At 49.1% G+C, this 17,305-nt stretch overlaps 1 protein-coding gene across 1 annotated transcript in view; it reads right to left on the reverse strand.

The window, feature by feature from the left end:
* Positions 1–17,305, reverse strand: part of LOC143984131 (C4b-binding protein alpha chain-like) — a gene marked incomplete in the record, with an annotated part of 258,170 nt that overhangs the window by 62,022 nt on the left and 178,843 nt on the right. Inside the window, 1 exon segment of the mRNA XM_077484441.1 lies at positions 8,633–8,815. Within this exon segment, the coding sequence (XP_077340567.1) occupies positions 8,633–8,815 (183 nt within the window).

A 17,305-nucleotide genomic window follows, 5' to 3' on the forward strand; every position in this document is an offset into this window, starting at 1 on the left:
GGGAGCCAGGTCCTTACTCCTAAACACTAGGCAGAAAAACTGGAATGCCTGTAGCAGAGAGGGGAGTTATATGCCAGAAGGGACTGTCCATAGGCGGTGCTGTGTTCTTTTCGGCCTAGTGTCCTACTCCTGTAGGTGGAGATATATGCCCATGGACAAGATTTGGTAGAGCTGTGTCCATCAATGAATGCAAGAGAAATAAGTCGGGAGCGTGGCCAAGATGGCGATCTAGGAGGAAGCAAGATTTAGGGCTCTGCTGGCTATCCTGCTTTTATCCTGTTACCTGACCAACTCTGGGCCTCAAATACTGGCTAGCTTGAAGCAGATGTCCTCCAAAGCAAAACACGGGGGCAAGAGACTCCATTTTCCGCCAATCGCAGAGGATTCCGGTCCGCAAGAAGACCCGCGCAGCGGCGGCTCCCCCGAGGTGTCTGTATCGCATGGCCTCACAGACGGAGAGCCCGGCGGACGAGACGCAGATTGGTTTCCAGGAGGTGATGGCGGCAATCGCTACCTGTCAGGCGGCTCTCACCAACAAGATTGAGGCAGTGCAGCTGGATGTTGGGCTCATCAGGCAGGACCTGGACAAGCTGCGGTCCAGGGTGACGGAGGTCGAACTCAGGACTGGCCTAACGGAGGATTTGGTGGCGGAACACACGGCCTCCATCCGCTCCCTTGAGTATAAAGTGGACGCCGCCGAGAACAGGAATAGGAGGAATAACCTCCGCCTGGTGGGTCTGCCGGAAGGAGTGAAGGGGAAGAATCCGACGGTGTTTGTGGAGGAGTTACTGCGGACCCTACTACCGGCTGCGCAATTCTCCCCTTACTAAACTGTGGAGCGTGCACAAAGGATGCCCCCTGTTCCGGGGCCGCCCGGAGCCCACCCTCGGACATTAATTTTTCGAATGCTGAACTTCAGGGACCGGGACGAAGCTCTACGGGCTGCCAGGCAGGCGGGAGAACTGACATACCACAATGCCAAGCTTCTCTTCTTCCCGGACTACTCCCTGGAGACGCAGAAACTACGCCATGCATTTGACCAGGTGAAGGCGGGTTTGCGGGCAAGAAATATAAAATATAGTGTCCTGTTTCCCGCTAAGCTGAGAGTCCAGGATGGCGAGACTGCAATTTTTCACCTCGCCTCGGGGTGCTGCCATCTGGCTGGAGACCCTGCCTCCTCGGGGGTGAAAAGAGAACGCTCTACCCGCTTTTTTCTCTACTCCTTTGCTTTATTTTATATTTTAATTTTTATTCCCCCTCTGGAAATAAACAGTTTTCCCTCCCCTGATACTGGACTTGCAGGCAGTGCTTTTTTGTTGCTGCTGGCCAATCCAAGAGGACGAAGCAAATTGTTGCCCAATACTGAGACAGGTTTTTTGTATGGATGTGTTCTCACTTTATTGCTCCTGGGTGAGGGGGACGTGTCCCCCCACCCCCCCCCCCCCCCTCTGTCCTCGAGGAACTGACAGACATGACGTGAGGAATTGCCTTCTCTGTTTGGGTTACCTTTATGTGTACTTGCTGGGGGTGAGGGGCCATGCTGAGATGTGATTGGAGTCCTGGACATTTGGAAATGGACCTTGTCCTGGTGCTGTGTGGGGTCGCGCTAGCCTACGCGATTGGATGCCCTGGCTCCGGCGTGGGGGGCGCGTGACTCCCTCGCAGGTGTTTGGGGGGGGGGGTGGTGGTGGGGGGAATGCATGTCTCACTATGTAACTGGGGGATCTCTTTGGAGGAGGGATGAATTCTGTTGATCTGTTCTAACTACGTTGAATGCCCCCGAGCATGCTCAGGGGATTATTGACATGCTAACTATCCAGCATCTCTACTGTCTTGTAGGGTGGTGTTTTTTGCTGACAGCTAACGTCCCCTTGTTAGTCCTTTTGTTAAGTTCTTATAACTCGGTATGGGATCCAATGCATCGCCAGTTTTAAGGGGGGGGGGGGGTTCAGTTTCAGTTTCTGCAGTTGCAGACGATGGGGTTTTGTTCAGGATTTTTTTTGTTTGGAGTTGCTATTGTACTACAGGGTGTGAGCTGCCCTGAAGGGGTATACATGTATACATGGGTAGTATTGAAATGTTTTATCATGGTGCAACGTGGTGCGGTCTCTGGGGTCTGGTGGCCTTGTGTTGTGCAGCATGGCTAGTGTTTCCATAATTTCTTGGAACGTGAGGGGGCTGAACTCTGCAATTAAGAGGTCGGTGGTGTTTAAATATCTACAGAGGTATGTCCCCCACGTTTGTATACTCCAAGAGACGCATATGCTGGGCCAACGGATCCTAGGCCTTCGGAGGGCGTGGGTTGGTACGCACTACCACTCTACCTACTCGAGTTATGCTAGGGGGGGTCAGCATACTGATCCGGAGATCACTCCCATCCCAGGTTCTGGACGTCCGTACTCGTACTGACCCTGGGGGAAGATATGTGATCCTACATATAACTATTTGCGGAAGGCACCTGGTTTTGGTGGGCCTGTATCTTCCCCCCCGGCTGACTCGACAGTTCTCTATGATATTATTCAGATAGTGATGGGGTATTCTACACAAGAGGTCTTTATATTCGGTGACTTCAACTTGGCCCCTAGGGATGATCTTGATAGGCTATACCTGGGATATAGGTCTTCCTCAGACCTGCAGCAGTGGGCTACTACGTTTGCATTAACTGACATATGGCGGCATTACCATCCTCATGATCGGGAGTACACCTGCCACTCGGCTTCCCACAGAGCCCTCTCCCAAATTGATTTGGTTTATGCTTCTTCCGGGGCGCTTGTGTGGACACAGGAGGTCCGGCACTTGTCCAGGGGCATCTCTGACCACTCATCGCTGTGCTTAACTATATCCCTGGATAGACCTACCGGACTGAGACTGTGGCGCATGTCGGGCTTCTGGCCGACGGATGACAGATTAAAGGGACCAACGACTGAGGCGCTCATTATTGGACTAACAATGGGGAATTGGCACTTGTGCCGAGTGCTTGGGATGCATTTAAGGCCTGGACGAGAGGGGCTTTCATTTCCCATATTTCTAATGCACAGAGGGAGGCTGAGTGGTCTTTGCGGGAGCACGAGGCTGGGGGGCGCGAGGCGGCCTACATTTTGGACCTACACGCTAGGCAACGGATATTTGAATTTGGTGATAGAAACGGGTGGTTGCTTGCTTGGTTGGCAAAGGGACAAATTCTGTCCACACATATAGCTCAGATTCGAAACGCCAGTGGGGAACTACTGTCCTCCCCTGCGGATATTATCCTACGGTTTCTTGTTTTTAGGGGGGGTCTATGCCTCTCGTGCCAGGTTTAATCCAGAGGAGTCGTGGAACTATCTACAGTAGATTCCCTTCCCTATGTTGTCTCATGCAGACAGGGATATGTTGGATGGTGAAATAACATTGGAGGAGGTGCTGGCTGCGATTGGGAACCTTCAGTCAGGCAAAACTCCGGGAATGGATGGGCTGCCCTGAGAATTTTATGTGCAAAATGTGGAGCTCCTTGCCCCTAAACTCACTGTTTTATTCTTGGGACTTGGGGCAGCAGAGGCCCTCCCTGGGTCTATGGAGGAGGCGGTCATTGTCCTTATCCCCAAACCAGGTAAGGACCCATAGGAGTGCTCCTCATATAGGCCCATTTCTTTACTAAACGTGGACGCCAAAATACTAGCAAAAATTCTAGCCACTCGGCTTATGTCGGTCATCTCAAAATTGATTCATGCCGACCAGACCGGCTTTATGCCAGGTAAAGGTACGGACATCAACATACGTCGTCTTTTTCTTAACCCGTCTATCACACATGATAATAGTGGCTCTCAGGTGGTGGCGTCTCGACGCAGAAAAGGCGTTCGACTGTGGAGTGGGGATACCTCTGGGAGGTACTCCGTTGTTTTGGGTTTGGCCCAGGGTTTCTGCGTTGGTTGCAATTGCTCTATCGGGCGCCCAGGGCTAGGGTGCGCACCAACGATAGACTCTCGGATTCGTTCCCGCTCCACAGAGGCACACGCCAGGGATGTCCCTTGTCCCCTGGGCTATTTGCCCTGGCCATAGAGCCCTTGGCAATCCTGGTTAGGGAGTCCCCGGGAGTCCAGGGGCTGGTGGTGGGCGGAGTGGAAGAGAAGATCTCGCTATATGCGGACGATGCTCTTCTCTGAGACGAGTGATGCTGGACCCTCGCTAGCAGCTGCCCTGTGAATATTTGATCAATTTGGAGCACACTCGGGTATCCGTATCAACTGGTGTAAATCTATTCTACTCCCTTTGGATGGAGGGGACTGTGGTGGACCAAACTCTGGCCCATTGGAGTGGGTGTCCTCCTTTAAGTATTTGGGGGTGCTGGTGTCCAGAGACCCCGCCCAATACTAACAATAGTCCGGGTGGGTCCCGGCCTCTTTTTCGCGAACTAGATGGTTACCTCACCTTTTTGTGTAATGGCGCGACTCCACGCTTGGCCAGGGCAACGCTGCGCCTCCCTACACATTTGGGGGGACTTGCCCTCCCTGATGTGCGGGTCTATTACTGGGCAGCAATGTTAGTTACAGCTTAATGGTGGCTTGAAGGGAGTCACTCTAATGCCGCGGTGTGTGTGTGTGTGGAGGCGGCACGAGACAGGATCTTCAAGATGTGGTATACAGGGGGGCGAGGGCCTATTCGGATCTCCCAATCCCGACGAAGGCTACATTAAGGGCGTGGGTTGTGGCTAGGCGTAGGTTTTTGGGCAACGAACGGTGGTCTCCCGCTCAGCCACTTTGGGGTAATCCCACCCTAATATATATATATATATATAAAATAATGTTCTTAGCAAGGAACATACATTGATAATTATGCTGCCAAAATTTGCGTGTGCTGTAAATTGCGTCCAGCATTGCTCCCGTTTCTTCTTACTGGAGGCTGCCATTTTGCTGAAGCCCCGAGCCCCAGCAGTAAATCCAAGTGGAACTAAATCCATTGATTTAACAGTTTAAAAAAACGTTACATTTCTGGCAGTGCTGAATATATAGGTATCGCAGAAGTCACCATGGCGACCGGGCCCCCTGTATGCCTTGATAGGAGTGCCAAGGGCAGCTGAGCCCAATTCCCCGATCCTCAGCCGAACTGTAATCAGCACACGATTACACCTAAGGCTTCATTCACACCAGGCGGATCTGCTGCCACGGAGTCTGCCAGCTCAGCGGGAGATCTTTCCATTGATCTCTGCTGAGCTGGCGGATGACAGGTCCCTCTCTGCTTACTGAGCGGGGAGGGGCTTGCCGAGCACCACTACTTGCTATGGAGAGATCGGACGAAAATGGACAGTGTGTCAATTTTCATCAGATCTCACCCGATCCGATAGGGACGAATGTGAACATAGGGCCATCCGTCTGATTTTAGCAGATCGGAGGTCAGCGGACAGGTCACAGTTGACATCCGTCGTTCCATAGACTAACATGGAGCGCCCATTCAGGTCCGCCGACAAAACTGACAAGCGGACCTGAACGGTACGACAGTGTGAAAGGAGCCTAAAGTGAAAGCAGTGTGTGCTGTGCTCTGTGTCTCCCCCCTACAGTGCAGTACCCAGAAGGAAGAGCTAAGGTAAAGGACTTTAAAAGGTAAAGGCCATCTGTATATATGTGTGCGTGAAAGAGATAGAGAGATAGACACAAACACACACACACACTTTTAGGGCCATGGAAACTAAAGATTAATTCCTTGATTAATTGCTCATTTTTTTGATCAATCAAAAAAAGCACTTAGATCTACCCATGAAGAGGCGTCCTTGCTGAAATCTAAGGAGACGTGAGAGAAGTTTATGGTCCGTGTTAACCCTTTTGATACCCGCTTGCATGACCACCTGTTTGCACAGGGGTCCATGCCATAAGGTGAGAGTAATTAGTTAGACCGGAGGTGGAGGGATTGTCACGCTACTGTGGAAAAAATAAAAATAAATGACTTGCATCAGTGTCACATTTTGAATTTAAAACGGATGTGTGAACTGTGAAGTTAAGTCATGGATTGTGGAAACGAACTAGTGTCGGGTGATTATATATAGTGTATACCACATTTACCACTGACTAATGCAGAATTTCAATGCAAGGAGATGAGCTAAAAGTAGTTGGATCTGTATATGCGTTATAATCAAAATTAGTCGATCAATAAAAAAATAAAATAAGATTAATCGAACACAAAAATTGTAATCAGTAACAGCCCTAATACATACATACACACACCATATACGGTACGTGTTACATATGTGAATATGTGTGTACATGTGTGTTTACGTGTATATGCACTTTAATCGTGACCCCCCCCAATGTGTGTACAATCAGAACTGTAAACAAGAGTGTTGCATCAAAGAAAAACAAAAAAAACCTTAAAAATCTTAACTCTGGCTTCACAACTTTACAGGGTGGCAACAAATCTGCCCTGCAACGCATGATACTGTACATGCCATGCTTTGCTGGGGAAAAAAAAAAGTGCAAGTACCTTTTTTATGTCATTTGCTCTGCACTGGCAGCTAGTTTTTGGGCTTAGGTTCCCATCCTTGCTGCCCCAAGAAACATACCATTTTCAGGTGTCTTTGGTCTAGTACAGTGATGTCACGTTATTTTTGTCTTCTTCCTTCAGAAGTGGGGGGATCCTACTACAGTGCATCCGGAAAGTATTCACAGTGCCTCACTTTTTCCAAATTGTTATGTTACAGCCTTATTTCAAAATGGAAAATAATACATTTAATCCATTTTGGAATAAGGTTGTAACATAAAATGTGGAAAAAGTGAAGCGCTGTGAATGCCACAGGGAGCATTAGCTCTCTATAACCTTCACCTATAAGTTCAGGGCGAAGGGGGAGGGGTACAGTCTTAATATTCAGGGCTTACAGGAAGGGGATTAAATGACACTGGGCTTTGATGCAACACATGAAATACTGTACTATATTGCATGTGTAGTAATGCATCACTAGAGACCAGAAAGGTGTGAAGAAGCTCCCAAAATATTTTTAATACTCTAATGTATATGGGAATACATAAGGTGTAGTAAATATGCATCATAATGTTTTACATTTGTGTATAGTGTGTGTCTGCACGGTTTGTGTATAGGGGTGTATGTTTTCTGGTAACAGTATATACCAGTGATCACAGCTCCTCTTTAGAAGACATCAGGGTCCCCAGATTTCCAATTTCCTTTTTCAGCGAAGAAAGTGAAGTGAAGACTTCCAAAAATCTGCGACCAACCCATTCTCAGCCTAACTATCTTGTAAAGGAAAATATGTATACTTACCTAATCTAAGGGCGCTCCAGCCCGGTCATGTGATCTCCCCAGCAGCCAGCTTCAGGGTAGAGAAGAGAGCAGCAACAACGGCTGCAGGGCCTTGTCTGTGGTCACTCTTCTCCCCTGAAGCCAGTGCTGAGAGCTGATCATGTGACCAGCGCCTTTATATTAGGCAACTATGAACATCTCTCCTTTACAGGATAATTAGTATAGGACTTAGAATAGGGGGTGGGAGCAGGTTTAAGCTTAAATAGTATTAGCCCAGACTTCCACTTACTAGGAGATTATTCCACCAACTAGGAGATTGTTCTGCTTTTATTTTGCCTTCCTCTTCCCGGATTCCTCCTTTCAGACCTATAAACATTCTTAGGATATTTTTAAAACCAGATTATTTTCATTACCTTATGTTAGACCCAGTGACAATCACTGGGTTTCTGCGCTTCTATATGTAATGCAGCCAGATCATGGCTGGTGGAAGGGGTCATCAAGGTTATGCACATAGATTACCTAAAACATCACAGCACCTTACCTTTGTATTCCTCTCTAGAGCCCTAATGCAAGCAGTGAGCTGGCTCTTAGAGAAATATCAAAATGCCTTAAGAAGGTATCAGTCAGCAGACTGCCTAAAGGTAATGCCCACACAGTGGTGCAACTACCAGCGTCGCAAAGGATGCTCTTGCGACTGGGCACTGGCATTCCGCCACTGTTGGGGGTGAAGGGAAGGGGAAGGGTCAGTGCAGGCTCTGGGCTGTATGAGAGAGACGTTCTTAGCTAAGAGTCCCGCTAAGGAGACACTAGCCTGTACAACTGTGCAAGACTGAAGTTAGGCTTTAAATACTAAATCAAATACTGTATTTATCGGCGTATAACACGCACCTTTTTCCCCTTAAAAATCAGGAGAAAATTGTGGGTGTGCTATACGTCGATCCCGACCGATCCCAGTCGATCTCTGCTGATTGTGAGCAGAGTGATCGCTGCCGAGATACACATAGCCGAGTGTACTCAGCTCTTCTTGGCTCCGCTCACAGTCACGCCCTATGATGAACACAACACAGGTCCAATGGCGGGACTGGGCGTGACTGAGCGGAGCTGAATGCACTCGGCTATGTATCTCGGCTCCGCCCAGTACCTGCGATCTCACCGACGCCAATTTTAAATTCATCCAAGGCTGCACTGATGGGCATTTAAATGCAAGTTTTTTTTCCTTAAACTTCCCTCCTAAACTTGAGGTGCGTGTTACACACTGGCACGTGTTATACGCCGATAAATACAGTATGTACATTACCACTACTTTCTAATGATTTTCAAACAACACTTGTGTTGTGAAATGCAGTAACTAAAGTACTTGCTAACATTTACTTTTTTGTGGAAGTGAAAACACCATGCAAAATGTACTGACCAACACACTTAGGGGCATCAGAACTCCAATTTCCATGAGAGGTGCAGGATACAGAAGTTTGTCCTATGAGTGCAAATTTTGCTTCATTGCACTTGTATGTTACAACGTCTTGGTAAGCATATTCTCCCTTTACGGGGCTAAATGATCCATTTGTAATAGCATTTGGAGGTGCACAACTCGGAACTGTGGAAATAAATTAAGAACTGAAAAGGAGATGTCTGTAAAAGAATGATTTCAATTACATCTAAAGCAAAAACATTTTTAATTACTTCAGCCCGAGTCTTGAGCCTCGTTTTGAGATTCGCTGTTTACCGATTACTTAGAACCCCCAAACATATATATTTTTTCAGACATCCTAGGGACTAAACCTACAGGAGTAGGACATTAGGCAGAAAAGTACACAGCACCGCCTATGGACAGGGAATAAAATGGCGGTTAATTGCAATACTTTCTCATACCGTATTTGAGCGGCGGCGGTAGGTGGAGATATATCCCCATGGACAAGATGGACTACTCCTTGAAGGGGCACCTGCTCCTTGAAGGTGTAGGTCTGGACCACAATCTGTCTGATCCACCTGAAAATGGTGGCCAAGACCGCCATCCCTTTTTTCGGACCAGCTACTGAAACAAACAGATTCGGACTTCTGAAATGGAGCAGTGGCAGACAAATACCCTTAGAGCCCGGACCAAGTCCAGGGAATGAAGGGCTACCTCTTTAGGATGTGTCTGTTTAGGACACAGAGATGGTAACAATCTTCATTGAGGTGAAAAGCCGAAACCACCTTCGGCAGAAAAGAAGGTTGCGGACGCAGCACCACCTTATCCTTGTGGCTAACCAGATAGCGCATCTTGGAAGACAAGGCCGCCAGTTCCGAAAGCCTCCTGGCCGATGTAATGGCCACTAGGAAGACCACTTTCGGAGAAAGAGTCAACAAGGGAATTTCCTTGATGTTCTCAAATGGCGGTTTCAGAAGCGGCGACAGCACCAGGTTCAGATCCGGGGCAGGGGGGGGTGGCGAGGGTGGATGCACTACATGCAGGGACTACATGCCGGACCCCTTGTACAAAAGTGCTCACTAGAGTGAGACGCCAGGGGTCGTTGGGGAAAAAACAGCCAAAGCTGATATCTGTCCCTTAAATGGTGCTTAACCACTTGCCGCCCGCCCTATTACAAATTGACGGCGGCAAAGTGGTTTCATAATCCTAACCGGACGTCATATGACGTGATTAGGATTATGAGCCGCTGCGCGCCCCCGGGGGCGCGCATCGCGGCGATCGTTGTTGCGGGGTGTCAGTCTGACACCCGGCAACTACGATCTCGGTAAAGAGTCTCCGACGGAGACTCTTTACCATGTGATCAGCCGTGTCCAATCACGGCTGATCACAGTGTAAATGGGAAGAGACGGTAATCGGCTTTCCCTCACTCGCGTCTGTCAGACGCGAGTAGAGGAGAGCCGATCGGCTGCTCCTCTGACAGGGGGGGTCTGTGCTGATCGATTATCAGCACAGCCCCCCCGAGGATGCCCACACTGGACCACCAGGGACACCACTAGACCACCAGGGAAAAGGTAATAAAAATCCATAATCCTCCCTAGACCACCAGGGTGCCAGTCAGCACAATGGGTGCCAATCAGTGCCCATAATGGATGCCAATCAGTGGCCACAATGGGCATCACTGATTGGCATGCATTATTGTTTGGCACTGATTGGCATCCATTACTATAACACCGATGCCGCCTATGAGTGCCCACCTGTGCCGCCTGAGTGCCCACCTGTGCCGCCTATGAGTGCCCACCTGTGCCGCCTATGAGTGCCCACCTGTGCCGCCCATCTATGCCCACCTGTGCCGCCCATCTATGCCCACCTGTGCCGCCCATCTATGCCCACCTGTGCCGCCCATCCATGCCCACCCCTGCCGCCCATCCGTGCCAGCTATCAGTGCCAATTTGTGCCACCTATCAGTGTCCGTCCGTGTCGCCCATCCGTGCCGCCCATCAGTGCCACTTCATTGGTGCCACATTGGTGCCCATCAGTGCCACCTTATCAGTGCCCATCAGTGAAGGAGAAAACGTACTTATTTACAAAGTTTTGAAACTGAAACAAAAAAAAAACTTTTTTTCAAAATTTTCGGTATTTTTTTATTTGTAGCGCAAAAAATAAAAACCGTAGAGGTGATCAAATACCACCAAAAGAAAGCTCTATTTGTGGGAAAAAAATTATAAAAATTTCATTTGGGTACAGTGTAGCATGACCGCGCAATTGTCATTCAAAGTGCGACAGCGCTGAAAGCTCAAAATTGGTCTGGGCAGGAAGGTGTTTAAGTGCCCTGTATTGAAGTGGTTAAAGCCAATTTCTGGTTTACTCCTCACTGTAGGAACAGCAGGATCCTGGAACCAGAATAAGTGCGCGGACACCACCCCATCTCCTCACACATGGAGATATAGGCCTTCCAGGCACGATGGTATATCTTCCGAGAAGATTTCCAAGCTTTTAACATAGTTGAAATCACGAGTTCGACAGGCCCCGGTTCCTTAGCACCTGGCTCTCAATATTTACGCCGTTATAACCAGCAATGGTAAAGCAGGATGGAGAATCGGACCTTGAGAAAGAAGGTCTTCTTGCATCGGAAGTCACCAGGGAGCATCGGCAACCAGGCGTACCAGGGATGCCAAGGCCAATCTAGGGCAATGAGTATCACTGGAATCCCCTCGGCCTCAACTCTGCGGAGCAGACGTGGTAACAGTTTTAGCGGAGGAAAAGCGTAGATCAGTCGTAACTGACCACATGGAGCCAATGCCTCCGCCCAAGGATCTCTTGTCCTGGATACGAATCTCGGCACCTTCCGCTTGAGTCGGGAGGCCAAGAGATCCACGTCTGGTGTGCCCCACTGCAGGCACAGCAGCCTGAAAACCTCCAGATGCAACGCCCATTCTCCTGGGTCCAGCATCTGGCGACTTAGAGATAGTCCACCTGCCAGTTTTCTACTTCTGGGATGTAAATGGCCGACAGGGTCGGTACATGTCACTCTGCCCACTGAAGGATGTGAGCGACCTCCCGTGCTGCAACCGAGCTTCTTGTTCCTCCTTGATGGTTGACATATGCCACCACTGTGGCATTGTCTGACTGGATACTGACCGGATGCCCTCTTAGCCCCTGTACACACGGTCAGAGATTTCGACAACCAAATCCGTCGGATTTTGTCCGAAACTGTTGCATACACACGGTCGGACTAAGTTGTCGAAAAATTCGATCATTCAGAACGTGATGATGTAATTTCATTACGATGGGACTACGTTCAGGCTAGTAGCCAATAGCTTTGATGTAGGAATTTGATCTGAGCATGTGTGGCACTTGGTCCGATCAAAATTCTCTACACATGATCGGAGTATGTCCGATCGAACCAGTTGGTCGGAAAATATTTCCAACAAGTTGGAAAATTGGGTCCGATGGATATTCCGACGGAATCAGTCCGATGCATAACACACAGTCGAATTATCCGACAACACGGTCTGATAGGACACATTCCGACGGATTCTCCGACTGTGTACAAGGGCTTAGTCTTGTGTGGAGAGGCATAGACTGATCGTGTGGAGCTTGAGCACATTGATTCCTCCCCCAACCAAAGGCCCTGGGTCGACTGTACACCCAGTACTCCACCCCAGCCGGTCAGACTGGCATCCATTGTGATCACTGTCCAATGCATAGGTAGGAACGACTTCCCGGACCGAAGTGCCAGGGATCTCAGCCTCTAGAGCAGGGAGTCCCTTATTAAATGGCTCACCCGAATCGGACGATCCAGGGATAACAGATTTGTCCCATTTTGGCAATATCTCCTTCTGCAAGACTCTGGTGTGAAACTGTGCGTACGGTACCGCCTCGAATGAGGCCACCTTGAGGCCCAGGACTCATGCAGAAGCGCAGCGACGACCACCTGTGGTTCATCAACAGCTTCACCGCGGTTCTGAGAGTCTGCAGTTTGTCTGAAGGGAGAAACACTCTCGCTTCTACGGAGTCCAGCAGTAAGCCTAGGTACTCCAGGCGCTCAGTCAGCATAAGTACCGACTGAGGTTCAACAGCCACCCAAATTACTGCAGGGTTTGCCCCATCCTCCAATTCTGAGGGGGAAGCTGCTCTCTGGAGATAGTCTAGGTAACCCACGATTGCGATCCCGTGTTGTCGCAGCAATGCCAAAATTGGAGCCAATGCCTTGGTAAAGACTCGGGGTGCTGATGCCAAGCCAAAATAGAGCCACAAACTGGTAGTGGGCTTCCCCTAATGCAAATTGCAGAAACCTGATGCATATGGGTATGTGCAGTTATGCATCCTGGATGTCCGCCAGGGAGTCCCCTTGAAGGAGTGCAGCGACAACTGAGCGAACCGATTTCATTCTGAACCTCTGTACTTTTACAAAGCAATTGGGGGCTTTTAGGTCAAAGATTGTACGTATCCCTTTCTTTTTGGGGACTACAGACTTGAGTAGAACCCCTGAAACCTTTCCGAGTCTGGAACAGGCACTATCACTATGCGGTTTAGCAGGTCCCTTACTGCCCCCCAACAGGGCCTCCCGGCGAGCAGGGAGTAAGGGGATGCTGGAGGGAAAGAATGTTTGGTGGCCAAAAGAGGAACTATCTTGTACTCAGATGAAATCAGTTCGCAGACCTATTAGTCAGACAGCCGAGAGGCCCACGAGCTGCAAACTCCCAAAGGCGACCCCCCCTTGTTAGGCTTGAGGGTCCAGGGACGCTTTTGCCTCTCAGGAGGTTCTCCTATCGGACTGGAAGCGTTTAGCCAAAGTCACGGACGGACGAAAAATCCTCACGAGCGGAAAATGAGGGCCCTTGCCTGCGGCATGGCTTCTTAGTCTTCCTGGCCTGTTGGGGGCAAGGTGCTCTTCCCACCTGTGACATTCTTAATAAGGTCATCCAACGAGGCTCCAAAAAGCCGCTCACCAAGGAAGGGTCGATCCTTCAAGGCTTTTTTAGATGCTTTAGATGCTTGGTCCGCAGACCAGCATTTTAGCCAAATCAGGTGCCGCAGCACCACTGCTGACACTGAAGCCCTGGAGAGCAAAGGAAGCGGATCCAGGGCCACGTCACAAACGTACTTAAGGCCGTGCACTAACTGGTCTGCTAGTTCCACGCAGACAGGAGTAGCCTGCTGCTTCTCCAATTCACAGTGCAAAAGTTTTGCCTATTTAGTAAGTGTGCAACCAGTACTGGTCGTATTGCTGACCCCACAACCGTAAACAAGGAACGGGCCACTGCCTCGGCCTTCCTGTCGGTAGGGTCCTTAAATGCAGGAGTCCCCTCTCCCGGGATTGTGGTTACTTTGTTTAACCTGGATACTGGGGGGTCCACGACCGGAGGAGCTGACCATTTTTTAAGAAGGCTCTCCTCAAAGGGGTAGAGCACTGCTAATTCTTTCAGGGACCAAGAAGGTCCGTTGCAGGCTTCCCCATTCCTTGTATATGAACTTGGAAACACCATAATAGGTGTACGGGGCACGAGTCTGCGTCAGAGCTCTCGGAGGATGGGGGGGCCAGGGGCCGCTTTTTACCACCTTTGCGCCCGCAAACCGCCTCCACCCTGGCAACGATCTTTTCAAAGACCGCCGGCAAAGCGTCCAAAGGCACTGCACTGTTTGCAGACGAGCCAGTTGCAATTGCAGGGAGTTTTGGGGAAGAAACACCAGTTTCTGAAGCCATGCTGACCCACCCTGTCTGCCACCCTTGGGGACATAGGACAGGTGCACAATCCCACCCTCCTAGATGCTACAGACTGAGGGACCCCCCACTGCAGGACTCCTCACCCCAACCGAGTGCTGCACTGTTCAGTTACAGGTGGGTGTCCAGTATTAGCTTCCAGGTGTCCTGAGCAAAAAAACGAGCCGATCTGAGCAGCAGGGACCAGCGCTGAGGATAAAAAATGCACCGAGCCACAACAAAATGGGCGCCCTGTATAAAGGGACCATCACAAAGAAAATGTCCGCCGACCAGGCTTTCCACTGAGGCACACAGAAAATGGCTAACAACTGTACACAGTAAATGAACAGAGAAAAAAAAAAAGGGGGGGGGGAATAGGGAGAGGAGAGGGACCCCCCTCCCAGGGAATGCCCAGCTGCTCAATTGTGCCAAGGCAGGAAGAGCTGTACTTGCCATCCGCACGAGCTGGGGACATCCCCTCACAGACCCACTCCTGAGCAGTACGGGGTGGCTGCTGGCCACGGCACACTGCCAAGGACATCGGTAGTCCAGTCATATGTGTGCCCCGGAGCTTTGCGCTCATCGGTCGCCCCTGGCGCCTGAGGAGCATGTCGATGGATGGATGGATCAATGCTTTCATGTTTACACCAAATTCTAACCCTACCATCTAAATGACACAGCTGAAATCGAGACTCAGACCAGGCAATATTTTCCAATCTTCTATTGTCCAATTTTGGTGTGCCCTGTGCAAATTGTAGCCTCAGTTTCCTGTTCTTAGCTGACAGGAGCGGTACCCGGTGTGGTCTTCTGCTGCTGTAGCCCATCTGCTTCAAGGTTCAATGTGTTGTACATTTAGAGATCGTATTCTGCATACCTTGGTTCTAAAAATAGTTATTTGAGTTACTGTTGCCTTTCTATCAAACTCAAACTGCCCACTCCCCTCCAACATCAAAAAGCCATTTTTCATCCACACAACTGCCGCTCACTGGATATCTTCTCTTTTTCGCCATTCTCTGTAAACCCTAGATATGGTGCATGAAAATCTCAGTAGAAAGGCAGTTTTCAAAATACTCAGACCAGCCCGTCTGGCACCAATGACTGTGCCACGTTCAATGTCGCTTAAATCCACTCTGATGCTCTTTTTGATATTCAGCAAGTTGCATTCCCCACATCTAGATGCCTAAATGCATTGAGTTGCTGCTATGTAATTGGCTGATTAGCAATTTGTGTTACCAAGTAAGTGAACAGGTTTACCAAAAATTTATTCGTTGAATGTATATTGTGCTTCCTGCTTTTGAGATTAAGATATCTTAAAAATAAAACATTTTACAATGAAGCTTTTACGGAATATAAAAACCCGAAGAGCAAAATTGAGCACCAGTGGCTCCCCAGCAACTAGCAGAAAAATACCTTATTAGTCAAAGAAAAAAAAAGGAATTATTTTCATGTCTCAAAGCAGAGAAAAGATGCTAACAAAAAAATAAATGAAGCATGCTGGGAGTGGGAGGAAATATACTGGGCTGTCCTATAGCTTTGCATTGCCAGTGTTCTGCCAGCGACCTCCTGAAAGCATAATAACAAACAACTATGTTCCTGCAAAAAGTTTTTTGTGTCCAGTAATGTTTAAGATTGTAAATTGACAGAACTGTAAACAAAAGAGTAGCATCAAAGAAAAACAAAAAACCTTAAAAATCTTAATTCTGGCTTCACTTATAGGTGAAGGCTATAGAGCAGGGGTCTCAAAGTACCGGCCCGCGGGCCATTTGCGGCCCACGGACTGGTTATAAATGGCCCGCAGTGGCGATCCTGGATGGGTTTGCACCACAGAGGGGGAGCTCTGTGGTGCAAAGAGCTTTGTCTCGGTCTCCTGTGTCCTCTCTGCTGCACACTGCTGCAGCCCAGAGAGAGAACAGAGCGGAGGAAGGAGCGGAGAAAGGATATGCCCATCGCCCCGCCCACCTATGCACTGGTGATCGCTCCTGCTGCCACCTCAGGATGGGAGATTGGGTCCTTTTCTGGGTGCCCTGTCACTAGGCGTGTGTAAGCCAGGAGCTGACAGGAGGAGAGGTGAGTGAGCCATCACACTGAGGCAAGTCCTCAGTGGGGTGGCTGGGGTATTTGTGCAGTGTGGGGGTAATGATGGGTTAATAATGCGTTTTGCTGACATCAGTGCTGGGATTAATAATGCGTTTTCTGACATCGGTGCTGGGGGTTAATAGTTCTCAGAAGGGGAACTGTAAGCTCAGCACACAAATACACACATGGGGGTTATTTACTAAAGGCAAATCCACATTGCACTGCAGGTGTACTTGAAAGTGCAGCCGCTGTAGATCCGAGGGGGACATGAAAGGAAAGTTTGCATGCGGCCCCCATGGGATATGAAAGCTTGTCATGTGGCCCTCAGGTAATTTGAGTTTGAGACCCCTGCTATAGAGAGCTAATGCTCCCTGTGGCATTCACAGCACTTGCACTTTTTTTCCCAGAAAAGCATGGCATGTACAGTATGATGCATTGCAGGGCAATGCTTTGCTGGGAAAAAAAAAGTGCAAGTACCTTTTTAGGTCATTTGCTCTGCACTGGCAGCTAGTTTTTGGGCTTAGATTCCCTTCCTTGCTGCCCCTTCAAGAAACATACCATTTTCAGGTGTCTTTGGTCTAGTACAGTGATGTCACGTTATTTTTGTCTTCTTCCTTCAGAAGTGGGGGGATCCTACTACAGTGCATCCGGAAAGTATTCACAGTGCCTCACTTTTTCCAAATTGTTATGTTACAGCCTTATTTCAAAATGGAAAATACTACATTTAATCCATTTTGGAATAAGGCTGTAACATAAAATGTGGAAAAAGTGAAGCGCTGTGAATACTTTCCAGATGCACTGTAAATGCCACAGGGCAGCATTATCTCTATAGCCTTCACCTACAATTCCCTGGTGAAGGGGGAGGGGTACAGTCTTAATATTCAGGGCTTACAGGA

The sequence above is a fragment of the Lithobates pipiens genome, unplaced genomic scaffold (assembly GCF_037356315.1).
Source record: "Lithobates pipiens isolate NorthernLeopardFrog02 unplaced genomic scaffold, aLitPip1_a1.2 Scaffold_16, whole genome shotgun sequence".
Taxonomy (NCBI): domain Eukaryota; kingdom Metazoa; phylum Chordata; class Amphibia; order Anura; family Ranidae; genus Lithobates; species Lithobates pipiens.